Below are 26,027 nucleotides of genomic sequence, written 5' to 3'. Positions count from 1 at the left end.
GACCCAACCAGCTTTTCTGCTTGTTAGAAAGGCAGAGTTTTTGATTTACTGTTAAACTTTTACTGTTTTACTGCTTTATTGTGTTTGTAATCCATCTTGAGCCCATTACGGGGAAGGGCAGACTATAAATTTACTAAAATAAAATAAAAATAAATAAAGAGGAGTGTTGCCCTTGACCACCAAAAAAGTTATGGTGGGGCTCATGGGACTTTCATGGACAAAAGCCATGTGGGATGGGGGCCGCAGTGAAGAGAAGAAATTAAGTGAGAGTGAGTGAGAAAAGCTGGTTGAACAAATTCTGTAGGTTGATTTATCTTATTAAAGGCAGAAAATGGGTGGGGGGAAGTGAGCATATGGCTTAGAAAGGGAAACAAAGGAAGAACTGGCATGTTTTTCAGAACTAAACTCAATTTCTCAGAGCAGTAGCATCAAGGGGTATCCCATCACTATTCTGGTTGCTGCTATTGAGAAACATCTTGATTATCTGAAATTACAGGCATCTCATAAAATTAAGTAAACCAGAGTATATTAAAAATCTACCACGTATCATCCATTAAGTTTCTTGTAGAAGTATTTTGATTTGTTCCTTATCCTTCCATTTTGTGATTAATTAACGTGCCAGTGTAAACCTACATAGCATCTTGGAATGTGAAGAAACTCAATGGGACTATTGGGGGGGGACACAAAACCCTTTGCTTTACCATGAGTCACAATTTTAAAAGATGATCATTTGGAAAAGAAAGTTGTCATGAAAAGAATGAATGAATTGTTGGAGAATAGAGCATAAGGAGCATTGTGACCTATCTGAAAATGCAGGATGTCTTGCAGTAAGGTAGTGAAAGAAAGAGAGGTTTGTCAGGTAGGGGATATAAAATATCCATGGGGCAAGTTGACACACACTTGACAAGCAGTGGAGTTTAATGGAGAAAAATGGGATCTGGCTTTTGCAGGACAAGAATACTCAATAATTAGATTTCACTTCTGTGTCATCTTTTTTGTAGGAAGACAACTACTTCCCTTTTGGGTTGTGAATAATCTTTTTTTTTTATTATAAAATCACCTGTTGAAGATATGACCTACTCAAACATTATGACAAACCATGGTTTGCCTCTATATGAACATTGCCAGCTAGTTAGAGATTCCTGCTTTGGCAGCAAACCACAGTTTGCTGTTGTATCTGAACCAGCAAGCTGTAGTTTGGACTCTTCTGTTTTTTTAAAGGTAATTTTTATTAAATTTAATTTTTTATAAGAAACAACATTCCAAGTATTACAGTCCAAAACAGAAGATATTCAGAGTCATTACAGCATTACAACAACATTTCCTAATAGTACAAAAACAAACTTGAATACTGACCATTTCATGTAGGGTTGTGATACAGTATCACATGATTCAGACTTTGGGTATAATCTACTGATAGTGGTTTTGGGCAGCTCTTGTTCATTTCAGTGAGGCTGATGCCAAGGGACCACCTTGGCCGATAATTTCTCATGGGTCAGACCCATCTCCTTCTCCAGCACCCTAAATAATTATCAGTAGCACCTTGCATTGGGGAAAAAGCATGGCACTTATGTAAGTCATATGAAATTGCTTTCTGCTGCGTCAAATCATCAATCTGTCTAGTCAAGAACCATCTTCTCTGGGCAGCAACTCTCCAAGGTGTTTTCCAGACCTGCAGCTTGAGGTAGCTTAAGAAATTAGTATCCCATCTTGCCAATAGTTGAGGTGCCACTACTGAGAATGCTCTGTTTCTGGTAAACACTTGCTGTCATTTGGCAGTGTACAACAGCATCATTCTGGTGGAAGAACCTCAGCTGACTGGCAGGGTCATGTAACAACAATCAGTGCTTTAACTGCAATGACAAGGATTGAATTTCTGTATGCAAACCATCTGTTCGGCTACTCTTATGGTACTTTCCTTTAATTCAGTTTTCTACCATTGGTGTCTATACCTTTGGGTTAGTTTTGCTGTAGAACAGTGCCCTTTACTGATGTTTCTTCATGATGAATGGGAATCAGCATGAGGTAAGGAATACTGTTTCTTTTCTTTAGGTGCTGGACAATCAGATGAAAAAAGATTTGGCAGACAAAGAGGCACTAGAGAATGTGCTGAGGAAACATGAAGAGGAAGCCCATGAAAAATGCAAAATTCTTTCAGAACAGAAAGCAGTATGTGAATTGCCATTTAATATCAACAAATTTGGTCAATTTTGGATAGCCAACTAGATCAGAATTATATCAATAGATGTTGATGGTACACGGTAATGGTTTGCACCAGTTTGGCATGTCTGTCCTGCTAGGCAGGTTGAGGATTGTAATTCCTTTACATAGTGCAGGTGAACTGTCCCCAGTAAAAGAAGCAGCCTGCTGGATCAGACTACAGGATGACCTAGCCTGCTTCTGTTTTAGTTGTCTACCCCCCAACTGGTTCTTGGTGCCAGCCATATTGCCTCTGATTTTAAGGTTCTTTTTGGGTTGCCATTGGGGAGTTTTGTCTGCCATTAGTTGAAAAGGGTTATTGCGTTGGTTAGCTTCTAGGTCATCCTTATCATCTTTTATGAACTGGAAATTATGTGCCCTACCTACAACAGGACCTGTCTCTCATCTTCATCTGTGCATTTCAGAGAAGATCAATAGCATTAGGCAAGCTGTCTTTCAGGGAAGCTTGTCTGTCACTATTCACCTCATTATAGATCCTCTGATAAGCTTTTGAAGAGCCTCAGGATTCACCAAAACATTTTGAATGCTACAGTTGTACGGTATTAATAAAAGATGTCTTTCTTTCAGATGATCAATGCTATGGATTCAAAGATTAGGTCTCTGGAACAGAGAATAGTGGAATTGTCCGAAGCAAATAAGCTTGCAGCAAATAGCAGCTTATTTACGCAGAGGAACATGTAAGTACAAGAACTGCTATTAACCTGTCTTTTGGTTTACCGTGCTTGGGAGAAGTGTTGAATTCTTGATACTGAAATAGTGAAGTAAGTCCTTTTAATAAAGATGCTCTTGACTTGAGCTTGCTGTCTTTTGTGTGACTGGCTGCTTCACTAATATGAATTGCACGCCTGCATTGTTCCTTTACCCTCAGGTGCTTTCTCAAGTTGGTAGCGTATCATCATCTTCAGTGTTGCTGTTATCTGGCAACTTTCATTTTCATGTGGTTTTTTTGTTTTAGAATCCATTTCCCTTTTTGAAGGGGGTAATGAGGATTGAACAAAGTTCCTGTATATGCATAATTCTAGCTTGAGTTGAGAAATAATATATTTTCCAAATGCAACTGGATCTGATTCAAAGGCTTCTGGTTATGAGAGCCAGTTTGGTGTAGTGGTTAAGTGTGCGGACTCTTATCTGGAGAACCAGGTTTGATTCCCCACTCCTCCACTTGCACCTGCCGGAATGGCCTTGGGTTAGCCATAACTCTCATAGGAGCTGTCCTTGAAATGGCAGCTTCTGTGAAAGCTCTCTCAGCCCCACCCACCTCACAGGGTGTCTTTTGTGGGAGAAGAAGATAAAGAAGATTGTAAGTTGTTCTGAGTCTCTGATTCAGAGAGAAGGGCGGGGTATAAATCTGTAATTCTTTTTATTCTTCTTCTTATAAGGGATGGGAGAGGAAGACAAGCTGATATTACTCTTGTGGAGCTTGTTTTGAATTGTACAATGTGCTTGGTTTTCAGAAGTGTTAATGGGCCTGGTGCTACTGTAATTCTACTGGTCTCTTTAAGTGTTGGGATAGGTTGTAACCCTCTGCAAATTTTCCTTGCTAGTTTATACTATGGTTAATGTTTATATGCCTACTTGCTTTAATACTGGTTAATACAAATTAAGGTTCCCTCTCAACCAGCTAACCAGCAAGTACTGGTTAAAGTGGCAGTCAATATGAACTTCAGTCACATCAGAATGAAGGAAGCACAGTGCTACTGCTGCTCTGATTCTTTTATCTGCTTTATGTTTACAGGATCAAAGCAAATGAGCTGTATTTTCAGCAGGAAGTCATGCAGACTTTCATATTCTGATTTCAGAGGCCTCAGATTGCTGAAGATTAGCAGCTTCATCCGTTAGAGAGATTAAGCAAGGCAAATTCTGTTCCTCTCAAGCAGAGTGAGACAGCAACATTTCTAATTAAATGGCAATTAGCTCTTTATTCTAAAGTCTGTTTGTAGAATCCACTAATTTTCATTTGACAAGCTGCAAAACTATTTTATGATTATTTTGGAGAAAGCTGTCCAATAGGCCTGGGTAGACCTTGCTGATGCACCAACAGTTCCTGGCCTTAGGGTGATCGTTTTCCATTACATCTTAGTGAAATACTTGACTTCTGGCTAGGGTTGGAAATTGGAATACGTCTTTCTCCCTCTTTTCAGGAAAGCCCAAGAAGAAATGATTTCTGAGCTCAGACAACAGAAGTTTTATTTGGAAACTCAAGCTGGAAAGTTAGAGGCCCAGAACAGTAAACTGGAGGAACAGTTGGAAAAAATCAGCCACCAGGATCACAATGACAAGACACGTTTATTGGAGCTGGAGACTAGGTTGCGAGAGGTATGAACTTGCTTTAGTACTTGCTGCTGTTACTGTTTCTGCAGCTCTTGCCAGCAGTATATAATAACTGCTTAGCACCAGCAGTGTGGTGACCCTGAGATTCACTAGTGCTGTCATTATAATATTTTCCAGGTCAGTGTCCTTCAAACTTTACAGACCCAGGATGCACACTAAGAGGCATAACATAATGAGGAACAAGCCAAGAGTTAGAACCATGCATGAGTTACTTCCATCATTGAGTGACCTTGCCTCATTATCCCACAGCTTTTCCCAGCAAGCATGCAAATAGAAGCAGGAGATATGCCATTGTTTTTCTTTATGCAGCAGGTCCTTCCAGAAATCAGAAAAAAAAAACAATTCTGTTGGGGCTCACAACCCAGCAGGAGGAGGGTTCTAACCATGTGGTGAAGACCACTGCCCAAAGCACATGAGGATAAGAAGAACATACCATCAAGTCGCAACCAACTCATGGTGACCCCTTCCTCTGTATAAAGTTTGAGTCCAGTGGTACCTTTAAGACCAACAAAGTTTTATTCTCAGAATAAGCTTTCATGTGCATACCCACTTGCTCAGATATCTTTGTAGATGAAAACTTATACCCAGAATAAAACTTTGGTCTTAAACATGTCATTAGACTCAAACTTTGTTCTGCTGCTTCTGACCAACACAGCTACCCACCTGCATCTTCCTCTGTAGAGCAACCTTAGATTTCCACGATGGTCTCCCATTCAAGTATTGACTGGAGCCAACCTTGCTTAGCTCCCAGGGTTTGACAAGCTGAGGCTGAGCTGGGCTAGCTGGGCTGCTTGCATGAAAATCAAGTTGTCTTGAATGCCTTAAGGTGAACCATTATGGATAAGTATCCACAGCTACAGCATAGGGCTTCCCTGGCCATAGGAGAATCCTGGGAGGGTATTTTAAGAGATGCATAATAACTCCTTGAAATGATTTCTGCTACTTTGCTATTGCACTTTTTGTCACACTGTTTATCAATACGCTAGAGAGATCATAGTAAAGCATTTGTACCCTCTATCAATTATAAATACTACACAATAGGGACTACCCACAGAAAAATTGGGGAGCTCCAGAATTTTGGGGATTCCCTGTCTATGCAGGAAAATATGAATCTGTAAATCAAGTAGAAGGAAAAATATTCCCCTCTCTTTCTTGTCTAATGAGAACTGAATATGTTCCAAGGCTATGGTTTATGAGGCTCAGTACTTGCTATCCAGTTTAGGAAAGTTTTCTGGACCTGTGTTTCTTTTACTGTCTTCAGCTGTAGTGCAGACTTGGGGCACTAACTATGGGTGGAGCCTGCTCAATTTGACATTTTCTTGACTTTTTGGCCTTAATGTTATAATGGGTTTCTATTGTGACAGAATTATATCTGGAATTCCTTTTCGTATGTGATGTTTTAGAAATCAATACTAAGCTAAAAGCATTATTTTTCCTCTTCCTGCTCTGCATTAAAGAAGCTGTGGCAACCTGTCCATGTGGCATTAAATTGTGGTGCTTTTCCAGAATTATACTCTTTAGCAAGTTCACCCTTTTGAAGTACAATAGGTATCAATGCTGTACTTAACTCTTCAGGTTAGCCTGGAACACGAGGAACAAAAATTGGAATTGAAACGACAGCTAACAGAATTGCAGCTCACCCTCCAGGAGAGGGAATCTCAGATTTCAGGGTTGCAGGCAGCACGTGCAGCCCTGGAAAGTCAACTGCGGGAAGCAAAAACTGAGCTGGAGGAAACTACAGCTGAGGCAGAAGAGGAGATTCAAGCGCTGACGGTAAGCTCTATTATTTTGGGCTGGCACAGAATCTGTGCCTGTGGAGGTGATGCGCTGGATCAGTTTGAAAATGTGATGGTGAAATATTGTGATTTAAACTGTGCTGATAATCTTGAAACTGTGACTGTTCCTGCTGTGCTTTACCTTACATGTGCTTGATGCTGAGCTGTTGCTTGTAGAATTGTAATCCAAAACAGACTTATGCTTTTATGATATGAGAAGGTCCCTCTAGATGTGATATTTTTTCTTACCTTCTTTGGCTAGTAAAAAGTAGTCCACACTCTCTACATGATAACTAAAATTTGAAGTGGATCGCTTTGCCAAAGTCCTTCAGTTCTTGTTATTGCACACAGAAAGAGACTCCAACTCTAAATGACTGCTTGGTTTCCACAAACACTAAGGCTATCCTCTCAAACAAGGGCACAGCTAAGTTATCTGGGAAAGAGATAAAATTCTATACCAGCTACTATTTCTGATCATAAGCCTGCAAGAGGTTTTTTATAGTCTGACCTCAAGGGGCAAAGAAATGTTCTGTTGGAGAATGATGATATGAAAGCATCTACTCAGTGTGATACTGCACATTTGTTCTAATGGGTACTTCAAGAGAAGCAAAAGTTTTTATGTGACCCCAGATGGAGCATTTCACTTCTAAAAGGAAAATTCAGAACTCTGAAACCTCAGACTCCTAAAGGGAAAGAATGGTTTTTACCCAAAAGTTTCCTGTTTGCATTCTGAATCAGACCTTGATTTCTTGAATATAAACTGGTGATGAGATCTCTTATGCTGTGACCTCACCGCAAGGTTCCTTACAGTCTAAAACACTGTATACTCTGGTGTTTTTTGTGCCTCAGAGTTACAAAAATTGATTTACCCTGAGCTGAAATGTGCCAGAGAGGCAGAGCTCAAAAGAATATGACCATCTTGTAACTCTACTAACCTTTAACAGATCAGTAGCTTGGCAAGTGAATGCCAAGTGATGAGATTTTCCTTTGACGTTCCAATTGATGAGTAGAAATCCAAGATACAGGCATACATCCCACTCCTTTATATAGCATCTCAATGAGACAGAAATAATTTTAATTTTTTGTACATTTCTCAACATTTACATTCTGCTTAGATGTTAATTGACAGACTAGTTACTGGTAAGTAACCAAACTTCCTTAACATAATTGTTCCAGAAAATACCTACAGAAGTAAAGATGGTATTGTGTGTTTTATCCTTAATACCATGCTACTTATTCTAACAGTGCTGTCCAGTTTTAAGCAATGAGTTAATGAAATAAATGCTCCCTTAAATTTGTCAGTTTTTGCTGTACATGATAAGTGAGTAATTCATTAAGACATTTTCTCTTGCTCCTCTGAACTGAACCTAAATGTATACTGTATGCTACTGATTATTTGTCTTGTCCTGCAAAATAAAAGTGCTTGAAGAAGTGGTATTTTTATTTCAAACATGTTGCCAAATTTGCTGGTAGAGGTTAACTTGCTTTGGCTGCTGGCTGTTTCTGACTAAAGCACAAGTCTTCAGTAGTGTTTGCAACCAGCTATACTGGAAGTGGGTTGTATGTCTTGGCAGAATGTGATGAAAGGAATATTTGCCTTTCATTGGGGACTCCCTTTCAACCTTTATAGTAGTTCCTTAGGGCTTGGAGAATTCAGCAGGAGACTTGTGCATGTTTCACTCATGTTGTTGATATTACGACAAAATTGCTATCTCTCCAGTTTTCTAAGTTGCACCTAAGCTGAGTCTTACCCATTGGGGAATACAACACTGGTTGTATTCTAAGTTGCACCTAAGCTGAGTCTTACCCATTGGGGAATACAACACTGGTATGGGAAATTTACAAGTAATGGATGTCACGCTGTGCTTAGCTGGTGGCCAACCTGAAGCAAGGGTGCCATAAGTGGCATAGGCAGTGGAAGTGTTCAGTTCAGCTGTAGCTTAAGATGACTTCACATGAGCGGTTGTTTTAGTGCTTGCAGTAACATGACTGAAAACAATGTTGACTAGAAGGCATAATTTGCATTATGCTTTAGCAGTCGCATGTAAGGCAGCTCCCATAAAAGAAGTTCCACATGTGTTATAAAGTTTTGTGTGAAAACACCCATGAAGTCAGGTTTGCACACTTTCCATTTTCTCTCATATTGTGCTGCTTCCTGCTCCTTGGTTCAGTAGATAGACCTGAGACAAAACTCTTTCAGGCAGCGGCAGCAACAAAGTGAGGAGTGCATATGTACTGAATTGTATACTAGAACGTCATTATCTCCTACTTTGAACTTCTGACACACTTGCCAAAAAAAGGTTGGCCATTGCTTTTCTGCCCCGTCTTGTTATATGCAAATTAAATCCTTTTTTTTCATCTGTGCTGAAGCAGTCTTTTGACATTTTGGCTTGGAACATCTGCCTTCTTGGCCAATAGGACATGTTTGATGAGAGTATGTTCTGTTTTGCATTGAAATGGTCGACGTGTAAAATCTTATACTCTCAAAGACCTGCTATTTTGCTCTATTGACTAAACCATTCAAGATTTGGATATTAAATCCAGTGCAATGATGGGGTGTGGGAATGAGAATTGTTGTTTGAAACACTTTTTGGTTGATTGGTGGTGGAAAGAGTTCATTTTCTATTTAATCACTTTCGAGTCTGGCTGAATGGTTTTTCCTTTTTTGAGTGTCTTTGGTGCAAAGCAGGTGGCTTGAATAAAGATAGAATGTACTATGAGTTTCTCTGTTCTGGACACTGAATACCAAAGTCATTGATAAGGAAGGGCCAGTTTGCTGGAAGATGAGCTTTGCCTTTGTCCTGCTTTGTTTGTAAAACAAGTAAAAATGATGCATGCCTTATAGCGGCTGTCTTGAAAAATGAAATGCTTACTGTTTTTGAAAGGGTTGGGCATCCCTTTTCCAAAGATTTCAGTAGTCAGCTTAGCTGCTGCTTAAGAAAGGATAAAACTGCTAGTTAGGCTTAATGATAGATTAGCAGGAATGTTTGGGGTAGCCAGTCTAATTCTCTTTCTTTCTGTCTGTCTCTGCTTCTGTAAGAAATAAAGCATTCTGGGAAGTATTTGTTCAGATATAAAAATAATGCATATGGCAAATTTTTAGGAACTTTAAAAAGTCGTGAAAGTAACTTTGTTATTAAGTGGCTGTTGTCTTGGGTCACTTAAAAGGAATGTTTTGCTAACGTATGGCATGTGCCAGAAAGCAGTGCATAGAATTGTACATTTAGCTTCAGTAGCTGAGAATTAGGGATCTCAAGGATGCCTTAAGTCAATGCAACTTCTGGTTCTTGTTGTCCTGTTAGTAGTCATAGCCTGTAGCATCTACCTTCTCAATTTTGCTTGCTGGTAGACTGTTCTACAGTTCATTTAGAAACAGCTGTTGGATTCTAATATATGAAAAAAATTGATGATCAACTTCTTACCTCCTTTAGGCGCATAGAGATGAAATCCAGCGTAAATTTGAAGCCCTTCGTAATAGCTGCACAGTGAGTATTAAATACAGATCATTGAATTATTTTGAAATTAAGGATGAGGAAGGAACTAATTTTACTCCTTGGAGACAAGGGTTCACAGTGCAGGCTTTTGCCTTCAAGGAGTTGGCAGGACCAAGACTAATTGGATTGCTTCTTTAGACATCAGGTGAATCTCAGCTTAGAGGTTTTAACCTGATTTTAAATTTGACAGCATTCCTCGAGTTTTTTTTTTTAAGAAGTCAATCTGAAAATCTCATTGTAGTGCAGCTAATAAGAATGGTGTAGCAGCTGCAGCAGATGATGGTATATATAACATTTCCCTCACACAGGTAAAGGGAAATGTCATAATATTATAGTACAGAAAGATAATGAAGGGCATCCAGTCATACCAAACCTTGGCTGTGAAGGGACTTGTAGGCTATGATAGTGTCAGTCTTTCGTCTCTTTGTAGGAAAATGCGCATATATTTTCATACATATGTGTGTGTGTGTTGCTACATTGGACATTTGCCGCACACACTGGTATACTTTTCTGTTTTTCCTTACAGAAGTCCTCAGGGTAGGAAAAATATAGTGAATGAACGTACCCTAAGTTTCCCTTCAGAGAATTATGTTTGCAAACTCGTGTATCCAATTTCCTTTCTCTACCATCAGCATTTTAGTGACTCTCTTAAGATTCCTTTAATGACAGAAGACTGTAGTTTAGGTTCTGAAGCAGAAGATGCATTCACAGAGAACTTTCTCTGGTTGTATGCCTCCAAGATACTGATCTAAAGCATAGGCTACCTTGAAACAAAGTTTGCCATTTCAGCTTGATGCAAATTTTGAACTTAGTTACTTCATATAAGTTCACATTTCTCCACTATTCTGGACTTCAAAGTCAGAAGGCACAGAAAATAGGCTTATGGCTGAGCACTCTCTGTAATGAAGAGAAGTTAATGTTCCAAAAACCTCTGTGGTTGTCGTTCCACTTTAAAGTCCCTTCATTGTTCCAAGATGGGCTAGCACCAGGCAGCCTTACATCTTTCTGAGAATGGGTGGTTACAGAAGCTTTTCCTTCTCTGCTGTCTTGCTGCTTTATGTTCTGAGCTTCTTCCCTGATATGAGCACAAGGAAAAGGCTATGGGATACTTCTTTGAGATATTGTTTAGGTGACAGAGAGAACTGCTACACCGCATATTTGACTTCAAGGTTGTCTGCTGGCTTGCCTATAATCATTAACTGTTTTTGAAGCTAGCACTGATTTGCATGCCATTGCAACAAGTGATGACTTGCATGTGTAAATAAACCATCCTCAGATATGTCATAGATTAAACTGCCATGACATTTCAAATGCAGTGCTTTTCAAATAAGTCAGTTCACGTGTTCAGCTACCAGTTATCAAGTACATTGAAAGGAATCAAGCAGTGTATGCCCATGTATGATCCAGCCCGTTGTATATCAGCGGAAGAATGGGAACCCCAGAATGGTATTGTTTTTAGATTTGTTAAGGAGTTTGGAAAGACAGATTATTGAGCCAAAGGATGATTGGAAAGTTTCCTGTGCCCTGCTTTGTTCAGTGCCGTTGCACTTAGTCAGACTTATTCAGTAGGTTCTGTGAAACTGTGGCATAAGAAAGGCCCTGCTGGATCAGACTAGTGGTCCATCTAGTCATAATCTTGTTTCATGGTGTGGCCAACTAGTTGCCTTGGAAGGCCCAACAAAAAGGGCATAGAGGCCAAGGCTTTCTCCTGACGTTCCCTCCTCACTCTGGTATTCAGAAACTTTATCTACTTTCTTCTTAAAGTCATCTTAAAGAGCCAGCTTGATGTAATGGTTAAGTGTATGAACTGTTATTTGGAAGAACTGGGTTTGATTCCCCACTCCTCCACTTGCAGCTGCTAGAATGGCCTTAGGTCAGCCCATAGGTCTTGCAGAGCTGTCCATGAAAAGGGCAACTTCTGTGAGAGCTCTCTCAGACCCACCTACTTCACAAGGTGTCTGTTGTGGAGAAGGAAAGTAAAGGAGATTGTAAGCTGCTCTGAGATTCAGAGTGTAGGATGGGATATAAATCCAATATCATCTTCTTAAGCTTTAAGAGGGAAAGATGGTAGAATCTACATTAAGTAGGTAAAAAGGGTAGAGAAGAAGTAAGAGGTGCAAAGTATTGTTTCCTAAGGCTGTGCTGGAAGATGCCAGGACTGAAGGATGAAACCCATTTCTGGCAGACATATTAGTGCTGCCTCCCCTTCACCTTCAGTGGGGGTCAGAAAATCCCTTTGTAGCTGAGTGCTTCTGTGTCTTCCCACTATTGCTTATCAGCAGCTACTCTGAAAAGGGATTCTTCTCCTTGTCTAAAGAATTCTAGAGGAAAAAGAGCAAGAGAGGGGGAAAGGAATCAATGGGAAGTAAAATAAATTGAGACTTTTTCTGAAAGTCATTTGATCCGCTAGTGAACAGCATGGCAAGGAACTCACCAGAGAGATAGTGATTCTGAGGTTGCTCATGGAGCCTTCCTTCCATGACCCTCCAACTCTACAAGGAGGTTGAAAAGGCTCCTGTAGTTTAAAGGGATCCTGTGGACTGCATTGTCCTCTTCAGGCCAGGGGGCTCCTCACCCCTGCTCAGTCTCTCATCAGCTGCTGTGATTCCTAGCTACTGCTGACCATTTAGCTTTGAGACCTGGCTGCCACCTTGTTTCTGCTCCTTTTAATTACTTACGTGGCTTTACTTGATGCTTGATAACAAACATTGTAGGGTGCTTTTTCTGATCTGTTGTTGCTGCTTGATGGATCCTGTGTAGAAGCCTCATTCCATCTTGGTGCATGCACCCTTCAGCTATCAGCTCAGAATCTTAACCGCCATTCCACCCTTGTTTGTTTCTGCTGGGCATGCTCAGAATATATACCTGCAAGTAAACTGAAAACAAAGCTACCTCTTTTTGCTTTTATGTGGAAGTTATGGCATTTTGTCAGTTGCAGAGGGCAACCAGGTGCCTATTTTTCTGCATATCTGTAGTTCATTTGAACCCATAGCCAAGTTCGTGTGCAGTCTTGCAAGCTGAAAAAAAGGATGGAGGTGATATATAAAAGTTTAGAAAATAGCTATAACGCGTTAATCAATTAGATAAGACTTTTCATAAACCAAATGTAAACCTGCTTTCAGAAGTCCTTCATTGCTTTTGATACATGCTTATTCCAATTATAAAAATAGTTGCTTGTTTGTTGGTACAGCTAATACGGAAAGGTATGGGCAGACTCTAACAAATTAAGAATGGTCTTGTAGTTAGAATCTCACTGTTTTATTTGCTGTGCCAAAACTGCTGATGCATTGATACTGCCAACCTTGCTTCTAAACCCTGCTGTTGTTTCTTGATAGAGAACAGGAGGTAGGATTTTATAGTTCTTTTTGTACAAGAAGGATTTTGACTTTGGTATTAGATTGGTTACATTATTTAAACACCCATATAACACTGCATATACAGTTTCTTTGCTGCATTAGGGACAGTGTAGTACCTCTCCCCCAGAGAGTGGAGAAGATAGCATGTCCTTTAGCTTTTAAAAAAAGTAACCTACTAGTGGTTCCACGTTATGTTTCTCACCATAGTATAGCAGAGTTTTGGACTAGGATCTAAGACCTGGGTCCGAATCCCTACTTTATGGGAATTTGCTGGATGACTGACCAGTCACACACTCTCAGCCTAACCTACCTCACAGTGCTGCTGTGGGAATAAAATGGAGGAAAGAACTGTAAGTTGCTTTGGGTTCTCATTGATGAGAAATAAAGCAAGAAATTTCCACATTGTGTTAAAAAACCCAATGATTTTCCTCTTAGTCTACCTCCATTTGATATATCTCTTGTGGTTGGGGGCAGGGGGTTGGACCTTCAAAACAATGCTGTTGTTTTTCTGATTCAGCCTAATGTGCTTGGGGGTTTTATGGTCCCTTAAACTTCTACTAAATTTCTGATGGAGACCAGGGGCAGAGGAGAATAAATAAGCAGCATTTTGAGAGGGAAGCCATAGAAACCCTAGATGTATCCTTTAAATTTTAATGTATAGTTCTAATAATTTGTGTGCCTCTCATGATTATAGCAATGCATAAATACAGACTCCGCATGGGTATTTGCAATTTCTATGAAATATTGAGTTTTATGGACTTTATTTTACCTTCTTATAGCTAGCAAATAAGTTCACAAATGTTATTAGCACAGGGGTTCTTTTTTTTTTTTTAACCAACTTGCTGACCACACATAAGTTTGTTATTTCTGGCTGGAAAGCAAAGAACAGCCAGCTTCTGAGATATTGTCTTGCTTTGTTGCTGGCAGGTAATTCCTGGGCAAGTGATTATTTACAACCAGCAACGTGCCTCCTAAATATGTTGTCCTCCCATACATTGGCTATGCAAGATGAAGTGTGTTGGATCTGTTCCATTACCGGTGGTGCTTTCCCTTGGCATAAAATCTAACCCTATTTGCATGCCTTTGTTTCTCACTGGTCATTTAAACATGCACTTCCACGATCTTTAATTTATATCATATATAGCAATCTGTTTTTATTAGTCAGTCCTAGAATAACACCTTCACTCCCTTTCTCCTGCCTAGGTAAAAGTCATAACTTTACGAAAAATTTCCACACAATATAATGGAATCTTTGGGGTTTTGTTGTTGTTTTTGGAGGACTGGTTTAGCAGTAATTAGTGTGAGAGAGGTTTCCACTGACACGGTCACTTCCCCTAAAGGTGAGCCTGCCATTTTGCTCAAGTGGTACAGTATTTAGCAGTCTTTCCTAAGAGCCAAGTGGTTTGGGGTTCTCCAGAAGGAATTCTGGTTTTTCTTCAGCTTACCTGCGTATCACACTGCTTTTGAAACTCCTGGGGAAGTTTTAAAAATGGTTGTTTGTACTTTATGGGAAGCTGTTATAGAAGGGTAACAATCCAAAGACCCAATTGCTTTGGAAATAGCTTCATGGTGGCTTGGATCCTTTTTTAAATACTACTACTTGATATCTAATTGTTTACTATATTATTATGGCAAGAAGTGATGCAGCCACTTCCTTCAGGGATGATGAAGGTGATACTTTTGAGGACCATGTCTTCTATGTTCCTTGGGCTCTGTATGTAACTGGCTGGTGTTTATATTACTTTTAAAACCTGATAACCCATCTTTCTGACAGCTCTGTCAGCAATATGAATGAGACAGTTTTTAAGAAATCTAAAATCAGTAAATGTAGACACCCATTGAGGTAGCAAGTATTATGAAAAGGAACCGTAGGTAGTAACAACATTAAGGAGCCAGCATCCTGAGTGAAAGAACAACCTTATAAGAGCCCTTTTAAAATTATGTAGTAAAGAACCCTGGTAGCTTCCCTGGGAAGAGGTTCCATGTATTTACCTGGAAGTTTTACATTGTCCAATTGGTAATTCCACCCCCCCCCCCCTTTATGTTGAAGCTAAAAAAAAATGGTTCACATAATCAGCCCGAAGGCATTTTTATAGGTTCAAAATCTGATGATCCCCGAAAGGGGAATGCACTTCCTTCTCCTATGATCTAGAATAGGGGTGTCGAACGTATGGCTCATGAGCTGGATCAGACCTGTGAGCAACTTTTGGCTGTCATCTGCTTCTTTCTTACTCTCTCTTGCTTCCTTCTGTGTCACAGCTTGCTTTTATTTTAAGGGTTTTTTTAAAAGTCTTTAATTGTATTTGTCTGCGTTTTTTATAAAGTTTATATCTCCTCTATCTGTCATTACATTTTATGACACATATGGCTCGGCCCGACAAGGTCTCATTTATGTCAGATCCAGCCCTCATAATGAATGAGTTCGACACCCCTGGGTTTCTGAGGCAGGTTCTTTTAACTATGGAATGTTTCCCCTCTTCCGTCATTTTTCTCTGCATGTCTTTTCTCAGTTTCAATTACTTGATTATGTATCGCTGAAAGACTTCCCACTGGGAGATATAACCCTATCTAGAAAATTACATTTAATAGCTATGCATATTATAATAGGTTAGATGATCAAGTAGGGATTTGTTATCAAAACTGTGTCCTGGTAGATCAGAGGAAAAATTCGTTTGGTCTAGTACTACTTGCCAATAGTGACAAGACAGATGCGTTCAAGAAGCAGGACACAGTGGTGTTGGTCATCTGCTGCTGGTTTTGTCCCGAGCATCTGCTAATCAGAGGTATGGTGGCTTTGAATAAAAAAGTTCTCCTTTTAGTTATGATTGATAGCCATTGATAGACCTTTTGTCTTATCTAATCACCATGACAATATCTTGTAATGAATTCCATAAGGTAATTATGCAGTGCATTAAGAATGCTTCTTTTTGTATGCTGTACACCTACTGCCTATAATCTTTGCCGGATGATCCAGAGTTCTGGTGTTCTGAGGGTGGTTTTTAAAAAACAAAACAAAAACTTTGCTGTACTTGATGTTCCCTATTCCTTTTCAACCAGGGGCCAAATTGGGTATGTCTATTTGTTTTTTGTCTAAGCTATTTTTGAACTGAATAAAAATCTGGGTCTGTGCATAAAGAAACATGCATAAAAGAATCCAGAGAAGCAAATGATTAATTTGCTATACGCTTTTCTACTGCCAATCATGCTACAAAAATAGTCTTGACTGGTAATTTCAAAATTATGATGTGAATCACCAAATGAGTTTACACTAACAGAAATCCCCTTTAACCAGGAGGGGAGCCATTTTCAATCAACAGCTTTGTTATCCTTTGAGAGCCACAAGCAATTGATATAAATCTAGGAGGATCAGAAGAAAAAGCTTTCTACACTGCAGCAAAAAATAAATGCGGCTATTTTCCTCCAGTTGCTGGAAGTTGCTTCTCAGTTTTTATATATTTACGAGGAATGCAAGCAGAGTTCTGTCCCCTGCCCCTTCTTTACTCTGATTTCTCCATTGTATAAATGAGTCATTACATCTGCATGGTTAAGTACAATAATAAGTAAGAACAGCAGCATTCAGTCTTTTTGGATTGCAGAACTACTTTTTACCAGTGAAATCACTTTTCAAATGAAACTTCTAATCACATAATATTTTAACATTAAAATCAGTTTTTATTCTTCTGTCTCTCTTCCCCTTTCCCCCTTTTTTGTCATAAATTCCTACTTTAAAAGATTCACACATTGATTGTGAGTCTCAGCTTCCAGTTGAAGACCAGTGTGTTAGAACAACTACAGCTAGTGCATTATCTATGTATGGTAGGATTGTGTGATTCAATATTAAAATTATTTATTTTATTATTTTAATGGGTTTTTATTAGACTATATCTTTTATCTCACCCTGAGTATATAGAATGGCAGGATATAGGTCCTTAAATACATTATAGAATTAATGTGGTTTTCTGCTTTTATTTCGCTTTTCTTTTACTTCATTCTCATCATTTTTGTGAAATTTTCCACCAGTTGGTGTGGCAGAATACTCATTTTGCTGTTCATAAAATATTATTATGGGGTACAGTCACCACAGCCACAATACTGCTTTAAGTCATGGACGCATCTGTTTTCATACAAGCAAATACTACCCTGTTCTTTTGCCTTTCATTTTCAAAAGCTTATATTGGCTTTTCCTGTATAATCTGTTTTGCTGCAGTACTTTTTTCATATATCTCATTTTGCTATCCCTAGTTGCACTGGGTCAATAAAATCAGGCATTCCTAAATAAAATCAACCATTTCCTAAATTGGAACTCTTTCTCCGTGGCAATGTATTGGGTTTTGTTGATTTTAAACCATTATAAATAAGAGGCATTCCAGATAATGCACTTCAGTATTACCTCTCTTCAAAGAACTCTCTGGTAAACATTATTATGGAAGTTTTCTTTTGCAAGCTAGCTTCTCCTTTTGTTAGATAGAGTAACTTAAGGTTTAGAGAGGAAAATCAAATTTTACATATGCCCAAATCAAAATATACCAGATCTGACCATTAATTGCTGTTGCCACACAGGAATGTTCTCTCAAATCCATGTTGTTGCAGGGGAGGGACAGTGGCTCAGTGGTAGAGCTTCTGCTTGGGAAGCAGAAGGTCCCAGGTTCAATCCCTGGCATCTGCAAAAAAGGGTCCAGGCAAATAGGTGTGAAAAACCTCAGCTTGAGACCCTGGAGAGCTGCTGCCAGTCTGAGAAGACAATACTGACTTTGATGGACCAAAGGTCTGATTCAGTATAAGGCAGCTTCATATGTTCAAATTAAAAGATTTTGCAATTTTTTTCATTTCATTTTTCATTTTATTTGATTTATATCCCGCCCTACCCCACCGAGGCGGGCTCAGGGTGGCTTACAACATAGAAGTTCTAACAATAGAATTTAAGAATTAAAATACATAATAATTTACATAATTAAAACAACTAAAATATCAATCGATCAATGTCAGTGTGCTATGTGTTATACTCAAGTTGGTTTCATTAAGTCCAGCTCATCTGAAGATGACAGATCTTCAGGCTAAGGACTGAATTGGCTTCCAGTGTATATCTTAAGCTTATTACAGTCTAGAAGACTGCATGATGAATTTCACAAAAAGTCATTTGTTTGGCTTTGGGGTGGTTAAAAAAAAAGATTATTTCAGAAAATGTTTCTTAATATTTTTCTGGTTTATTTGTTTAGGTGATTACAGACTTGGAAGAGCAATTAAACCAGCTGACTGAGGACAATGCTGAGCTGAACAACCAGAATTTCTTCCTGTCGAAACAGCTAGATGAGGCTTCAGGAGCGAATGATGAGGTAGTCCAGCTGCGAAGCGAGGTTGACCATCTTCGTCGTGAAATCACAGAGAGGGAGATGCAGCTCACAAGTCAGAAACAAGTAAGTGTTTAGGAATTAATAATCTTTTCAAGGTTTTTTTTATCAAGAGAAAGGCTGACATGATAAAAAATATAATTGCTTTACCTTGCCTCCTCATGGAGAAGATGTGTGATTATACGAAGTTATTTCCAGCCTGAGTTTCTGTTCCACAGTCTCGCTATATCTCCCAGGTGCTAAAGGTTCAAAACCTATAAAAGCCTTAGAAGAAAAGCTTAAGATAGTTGAGGGCATCAGAATACTTTATTCTTATAAAAGGGGCCAAAAAGTTGCAGTGGTACCTGGGAAACTAATTGGTAAGTATGACATAAAGCAGAGCAGGATAGACAGTGTGTAAGAAAAGTTTTTTAAAAAATTAAATTGAATTTATTACAAAGAGAAAGAGTTTATATAACATTGAAGAGTAAAATTCAAAGAACCTAAAAGGCACCATGAGTAAAAAAATACAGTAGATCTCATATTTATTTATTTATTTTTTTAGATAGCTGTTTTATCTATTTTAACTAACCTATGTAATTGAATTGTATTTAAATTTGTTTTGTCTAGATTGTATTTTATTTAAATCATGGTATTCCATGTCTGTGAGCCGCCCTGAGCCCGCCTTTGGCAGGGGAGGGCGGGATATAAAAATAAATTTACTTTACTTTACTTACTTATTTGGCTAAAGAAAAGTATTTTTGTTCAAGGAATTTCAAAAATAGCAGGAGCTACTTTTTGTGGAAGTCATCATGTGAGACAAAACAGGAAGTTCCAGACCCAGGTTCCCTACACAGATGCATTGGACAGTAGAACAAACTCCAATTTAAATAACTCTCTTTTTGTTGTTGTTTTATGGTGACCCTGTACAGTTTTCAAGGCAAAAGATGTTCAGAGGTGATTTGCCATTTCCTGCCTCGGTGTAGTGACTTTGGGATTCCTTGGTGGTCTTCCATCAAAATTCTGACAGTTCTGGGGTATCCGGGTCATAATAAACTTGCAGAAAGGAAAATCTTGTCCAGTTGGAACTGGTACCTAGGACTTATTTTATGAAGCAGAGGATGGAAAAAATAGTCAATCATGAAGAGTATGTAAATCTGTTTGGAAACCTGATACGTAGGCAGAAAGAGATGGTCACCATACGACCTTCCTAGAACACACATTTCATTGCCTAGGCAGAGACAGAAAATTGAGTGTGTATACATGCCCTCACTCAAGACACTCTCAGCAGACAGGATGAAAATGAGAGTAGAATTTTGAGACTTCTGCTGTGCAGGGGCATAGCCAGGATTTTAAAAGTTGGAGGACTTTTTAAAAAGTCAGGGGGCAACCTTTCCCATCCACTGGGGCTTACCACTTCTCAGAAGCTTTCTGGGATAGGGGCAAAGCTGGAGGCTCTGAAAGTGGTCAAGTCAAGGCAACCAACCCTAAAACTTTGGAGTCAAGAAGAGACTGCACTTTGTGTGCAAGCAGATGGGTTTCCTTCCACCTCCACCTCTGCACTTTGCAGCCAGCAGCTCCAGCCAGGCCCACCACCATCACCCCCGGCCCATTCCACACAGCTTCCTTTGCCTCTCACTCCTCTGCCTCCCTCCTCTCCACCTGCTGCTTTTGCTGCTGCAGTGCAGTGTGCCCCATGCAGATCTCCTGGCTCCAGTGCTGCTGCTGATACTTCACTGGTTCAGCCATGGCGAAAAAAAGAGAGAAAGGGAGGAAAGAAGGAAGGAAGGTAGTCCCGAACCCACACAGGGCCCATCCCCGTGGCTATGGGCTTGCTGCTATGAGAGATAGGCACAGAGGAATTAACAAACAGCTATGGAGTTTTCTATGGCTTTAACAGTTGGGAGCCAGTCACTTAACCAGACCTTAAAGTTATGTCTACTACATAGGCCTCCTCTGTCACAACCCATGACTTGAGCAGAACTTATTTTAAAAATATTTTTAATAAATATGAAAGAAACATAAGAAAAGAAATCAATATAATAATATTTGTAATTGCAATTACGTCAAAGGAGAAAAGAAAGAGGGGAAAAAAGATACTTCGAACATCTTTCTTTCTCTTTTTCTGTCTCTATACACAATCTATGATTGTGATAAATAAAAATTGATTCTTAACCAGGCTTCAAGTGATATTACTTAAATGGTGATTTCATAATATGGAATACTTAATATTGACATATGTCATAAACTAATCTATATAATGTCCTGTAAGCATATTAATAGTTTTAAAAATATTTTAAATAGAATAAAGTCATACAACATATAATAATGTGAGATGATAGTTGTTATATAGTGAATCCTTTATCATTATAAAACCATAGTGGTAGTGGCCAAATGGAGCTCTCTCATTGGTTGATGACTGCGTAGCATAAACCATTGTCCTATTAAGCATCAGTTACCACCTCTGGGTTCCCGTTGGCTGACTCCCCTGTCCCACACCTACTACAGGCCTGGGAACACTGAACAAACTGTTAAAACAGGCTTACCTCAGAGACAGACACATTTCAGATGCTTCTCTGTGTCCTCTCTATCAACCAGCCTCAGGGCTGTGGCTCTAATGCAGCCTCATGACGTGTTTCCTCAGAGGCCATGGTGGCTGCCTCTTTCCTGTCACTCCCTCCCTCCTCCCCTCCCCTCAGCCTCACCCCAAGAAAGATGAGGATTGGGCCATCGGGGAAGCTGCTAGCCAGAGGATGTTGCTAGGCAGTAAAGGGAGAGCCCTCAGCAGGGTATAATGCCATAAAGTTCACCTTCCAAAGCAGTTATTTTCTCCAGGGGTAGAGAGATCTGTTGCCTGGAGTTCAGTTGTGATCCCAGGAGATCTTCATGCTCCACTTGGAGGTTGGCTACCCCTAGACCTGGCAGTACCCTCTGGGTGACTTTATGCCACTTGACTGGCACGACTTAACAAGGTCTGGCTGCTTCAGCCCCCCTATGACAGCCAGTGTGACTTAGCAGTTACCAATTCTGGGTTGGGAAATTCCTGGATATTTGAGGGGCGGAGCCTGGAGAGGGTAGGTTTGAGAAGGGGTGGAACCTTAGACAGGTACAATGCCATAGACTCCAGCCTCTAAACCAGCCATTTCCTCCTGGGGAACAAGTGTTGCCAATCTCCAGGTGGGGGCTGGGGATCACTCAGAATTACATCTACTCTCCAGATGGCAGAGACTGCCTCCCCTTGAGGGTGTGTGGGGGGAGTCAATGCCTTCATTTGGGTGGGTGGGAAGACAGCAAGGGTGGGAGGGCACTTGCCCAAAGCCTCTTTCTAGAGCCCATTGTATTTTTTTTCACAACGGGCCTTATTCCAAGTATTAAATAAGCCCCTCTCTTTTCACTCTTTCTCACTTTCAGACATTTCAATATGATAATTCAGATATAACATTTCAGTAACTTCTGTTTTCTTCCCAGTAATTAAATAAAATATGAAGAGTAAGCTTTCAATTTATCCTGGAATTCTTTGATCGACCTTTTATTTACATAACTCGTTAGCTTTGTCATTACTGCATATTCAGCTAATTTGTCTTTCTAATCATCTCAGCTTGGGCACTCTTCTATTTTGTTGCAAATGCAATTCTGACCTTTGTTATCATGTATCTAAACAATTCTTCAGAGATTTTTTCCAGTATCCTCAGGTAAAATGCCACATAGCATATTCTCAGCTTTCATAGTAAATTTGACTTAATTTTTTTCTGGATTTCTGCATGTATTTCCAATATTTGTCTTTTTGCATGTTCACATATGGAAAACAGTGCCATCCACCTCAGCATTTCCAACAACAGTTCTTATTCATCTTCTCAATATCTTTTGGGATGATGTACCATCAATAAAATGGCTTGTGCCAGTTTTCTCTTAGTGCTTGACTAGCTGTGAATTTTATGTCTTTTGTCCATAAAGTTTTTCCCAGTGTTGAAAAGACATCTCTTCCTCAATTTTCCATTCATCTTATCATACATGTTTTTACTTGTTCTGTCTCTGTATCATATTGAACTAAAGCTTGTAAATTCATCTTAATAAATGATCTTTTTGTTGTGAAATCATCTTTTCAAATTCAGTCAATTCCCTTATTGAAGCAGAGCTTTGTATGTGCCTGCTCAGTCTCTCCTAATGGAATGTACATATGTGCCAAAGCAGATGCAAGCAACCTAAAAATTGCTTTGCTGGATCAGACTAAGGTACATGTAGCCCAGCGTTCTTCTTTCAGCTGTAGCTGAACTGGCCAGTTTGATTTCTTTGAGCACATGTACACAGGATATGATGTTGATGGGCATTCACTGCTTGACCCCAGCAGTTGACATTTAGTTATATACTACTTCAATATAAGGGGCATTGGTTTATTATGATTAGCTGTTGACAGTCGTATCCTCTGTAAATTTGACCTACTCATGTTTTTAAAACCCTCTAAGCTAAAGACTGTAACTTCAGCTTATGGTACTGAATTATGTACTGTGTGACAGGAAAGGGCTTTCATTCATCAGTTTGTAACCAGCTTTATTGGGTTACATAAGTTCTTTATAATGAGAGAGGTGGAAAAATGTGTAAGTTTTTTTAAAAAAAAAATCTTTAGAATAAACATCCATCGTATTATCTCCCAAAGCATTTATCATTATTTTCAAAATTAAAGAAGCTTTAGACTTTTTTCAGTACAAAAAGTGCCTTAGCTCTTTGGCTGTTGCCCTTTTCTTTGTGTCTTTTTCACTTCTGACTGCCTTTTGAGATGGGGTGACCAGATCTGTAATGGGTATTCTAAGTAATCCCACACCATAGAGCAAGGGTCCTCAACATTTTCTGATGTAGGTTAGTGGAGCCAACTACAGGAGGAAGAGCCAAACACAGTGTAAGGGAGCAAGGTTATACTTGGCTCTAATAGTAACTCTACAACATGTTAGACAAAAAGTTCTGTTTAACAGGATTACTTTTAAAATGAACATTTCATTTAAAATATTTTCTTGCATACACACAGCTTTACCTTCAGTCACACAATGAAGATTCTTCTGCTGTTCTGGCCCCTACTTCTGAAGCAACTTTAAGAAAAATCGACGCAGCCAATTGGTTCTGCAATGGCCAGGTGGAAGCTTATCTGGGCAAAAGTCCCACCTGGCACCATGCCCTTAAAAAATCACTCGGTGTATGCCTGAAAGGTTTCAGCAGGTGCTGTGGCACCCATGGGCACCACACTGGGGACCCCTGCCATAGAGAGTACATTCACACAATAATGTGCATTCACAATGGCTTCAGAGGACTCAAGGAAGTGATCCAGCCACTGACTCAAGAAAGTGTCCCAGGAAAGGCATCACCTCTCTCTTAGTTTAGTAGGGAAACGTAACCTGCTGAGACAGTCCTTCCCAACTCCTGGAAAGTAAACCCCCTTTTTCCTTTAGAATTTTACTAGAGTGGGAGAGACAGTGGCTTGGATCCAGCCAACTTTTTCACTCAGTCTCATCTCCTTACTTACAGGGATAGAGGAGTACATCTCCTCTTACACCTCACCTTCTTACTTCAGCCCTCATCCTCATGGCTTTTGTCCATGCAGAGGAGTACATCTCCTCTCTTACACTTCATCTTCTTACTACAGCCCTCATCCTCATGGCTTTTGTCCATGCAGGTCCTGTGATCCCCAGGATAAACTTTTTGCTAGTCAAAGGACACCACTGCTTCACTTTTCATCAGCACAATCCGCTGGTCCAGTGGACAAGATAAGTAGACCAGGAAAATCTGTGCTCCATCATGAATTTCACTGGCTTTCTTAACCTTCCTGTAAAATAGTTTGGGAGAATAAATTGAGATAACTCCACATATGCTGCCCTAATGTCTCTGTAAAATGTGGAAAATTCAAACATGTAGAATGATACTCCATAAACTCCTACTCCAATTATGTTTACTTGTAGCGGTCTCAGAAACTTAACAGGGGGAAAATCCCTAAGATCTAAGTTCAGCCTGGAAGAGGATTTGTTTTTGTTCACCTTTCTCCCCCAGTTTTTCTACCACCAAAGAACACCTCCCACACTGACTCATCTGCAGAGAAACTTGTTGTGCTGCAGAGGATTCTGGGACATATTGTGGAGTGCATACTCAGTTCCCAAAGCATGCTGGCCAGGCTAATTTGCCTTCATTTTCATGTCATTTGAATTGACAGCACTTTTTATAACATAACCCTACCTCTCTTGCAGTTGTATATTGCAAGAGATGTGCAGTAGCAGTGGACAGGCTTGTCTGCTGTAATTGTGAATCTCACTGAGCTAGACCTCTGGAATGCAGTTTGGAAAAAATATACCACGTGATCACGCCATTCTGACATTTAGAAGTAGTTGTGATTTCAAGAAGAAATGCTGCACTACTAAGCACGTGTGATTCCTGTCTTGTGCACTGTTAACACTCCAAAAATTATTTGAATTGTAGAAATTCTTGAAAGAAAGAGGCTTGTGTTTTTGCACATGTCTCAGCTGAGCTAGGAATTGGGAACATCATCACCGTCTTGCATCAATTGCTTCATTGTCTGTTTGGTTGCTTCTGTGGCATCCTTTCTCTTTCAACCTCAAAGAATTCCATAGGTCCAAATATCCCTGATCCTTCCTTTTCCTTTGTTTTAGCTGCCTATTGGCCCAGGACATGAGTGAGTACCACCAGCCAAACTGTCTTGTTGTTGTTCTTGTATTATTTTTGAGAGGTTCAGACTGTGTGTTCCTTCCTTTTTCTTTCCTCCCTGCATCTAGGAAGGCTAAGCGTGATAAATTTTAAGAGGTGCATCGTAAAGACTACGAGGGAGTTTTATTTTAGAATGGTGCAGTGGTTTTGAGGTGGAAATTGGAAAAATGATTGAAGGGGTTTGTTTTTAGACAATGGAGGCCTTAAAGACAACCTGCACAATGCTGGAAGAGCAAGTGATGGATTTGGAGGCTCTGAATGATGAACTCCTAGAGAAAGAGCGCCAGTGGGAGGCATGGCGAAGTGTGCTGGGGGATGAGAAAACTCAGTTTGAATGTCGGGTTCGAGAGTTGCAGAGAATGCTGGACACAGAGAAACAAAGCAGGTATGGATTTTTGCTTTGTGAGGGGTAGCTATGTGAAAAAAAACAATAAATAGGACTGAAGTAAGAAGATTTGACTCATCAGAGCAACCTTGATCTGTGGAACTTGGGAGTACTGTTAGATTGCTTGTCATTATCTTTAGTGGGATTCCTACTGGGCTGTGTCCTTGCTGTTAGGGACAGAGTCTTCCCAATGTCTCCACCAAGGAATGGGCAGATCCATATTGGTGACTGCTGAAAAAGCTTGTAATTGGGCAAGATGCTGCAACTACAGACTTCTGCTACCTTTTGAATACTGTTTGCCAGCTGTGCTGAAGTAGTGTAGGGAGAAACTAAGCCTGCCAGCAGCTTCCAGCACAACTTTCCCTTCTGCTTTCCCCCTTTGGGAAAAGAGCACTGAGATCTGAATTTTTGCTTTGGAAGAGAGCACCGAGATCTGA

At 39.8% G+C, this 26,027-nt stretch overlaps 1 protein-coding gene across 8 annotated transcripts in view; it reads left to right on the top strand.

Annotated features, from left to right (window-relative positions):
- CIT (citron rho-interacting serine/threonine kinase) overlaps positions 1-26,027 on the top strand; it is a 131,966-nt gene that overhangs the window by 62,825 nt on the left and 43,114 nt on the right. For 7 of the 8 annotated variants that reach the window (XM_060249947.1, XM_060249942.1, XM_060249941.1 and 4 more), the window contains 7 exons: positions 2,053-2,169; positions 2,788-2,897; positions 4,362-4,536; positions 6,127-6,324; positions 9,758-9,811; positions 18,393-18,590; positions 25,397-25,590. In XM_060249947.1, the coding sequence (XP_060105930.1) occupies positions 2,053-2,169; positions 2,788-2,897; positions 4,362-4,536; positions 6,127-6,324; positions 9,758-9,811; positions 18,393-18,590; positions 25,397-25,590 (1,046 nt within the window). The remainder of the gene's footprint in view (positions 1-2,052; positions 2,170-2,787; positions 2,898-4,361; positions 4,537-6,126; positions 6,325-9,757; positions 9,812-18,392; positions 18,591-25,396; positions 25,591-26,027) is intronic. The other variant, XM_060249944.1, reaches the window with a different exon arrangement.

This window comes from Heteronotia binoei, chromosome 11, assembly GCF_032191835.1.
Source record: "Heteronotia binoei isolate CCM8104 ecotype False Entrance Well chromosome 11, APGP_CSIRO_Hbin_v1, whole genome shotgun sequence".
In the NCBI taxonomy this organism is placed as follows: domain Eukaryota; kingdom Metazoa; phylum Chordata; class Lepidosauria; order Squamata; family Gekkonidae; genus Heteronotia; species Heteronotia binoei.
The sequence above is the reverse complement of the archived record's forward strand: the minus strand, read 5'-3'. Positions and strand labels throughout refer to the sequence as shown.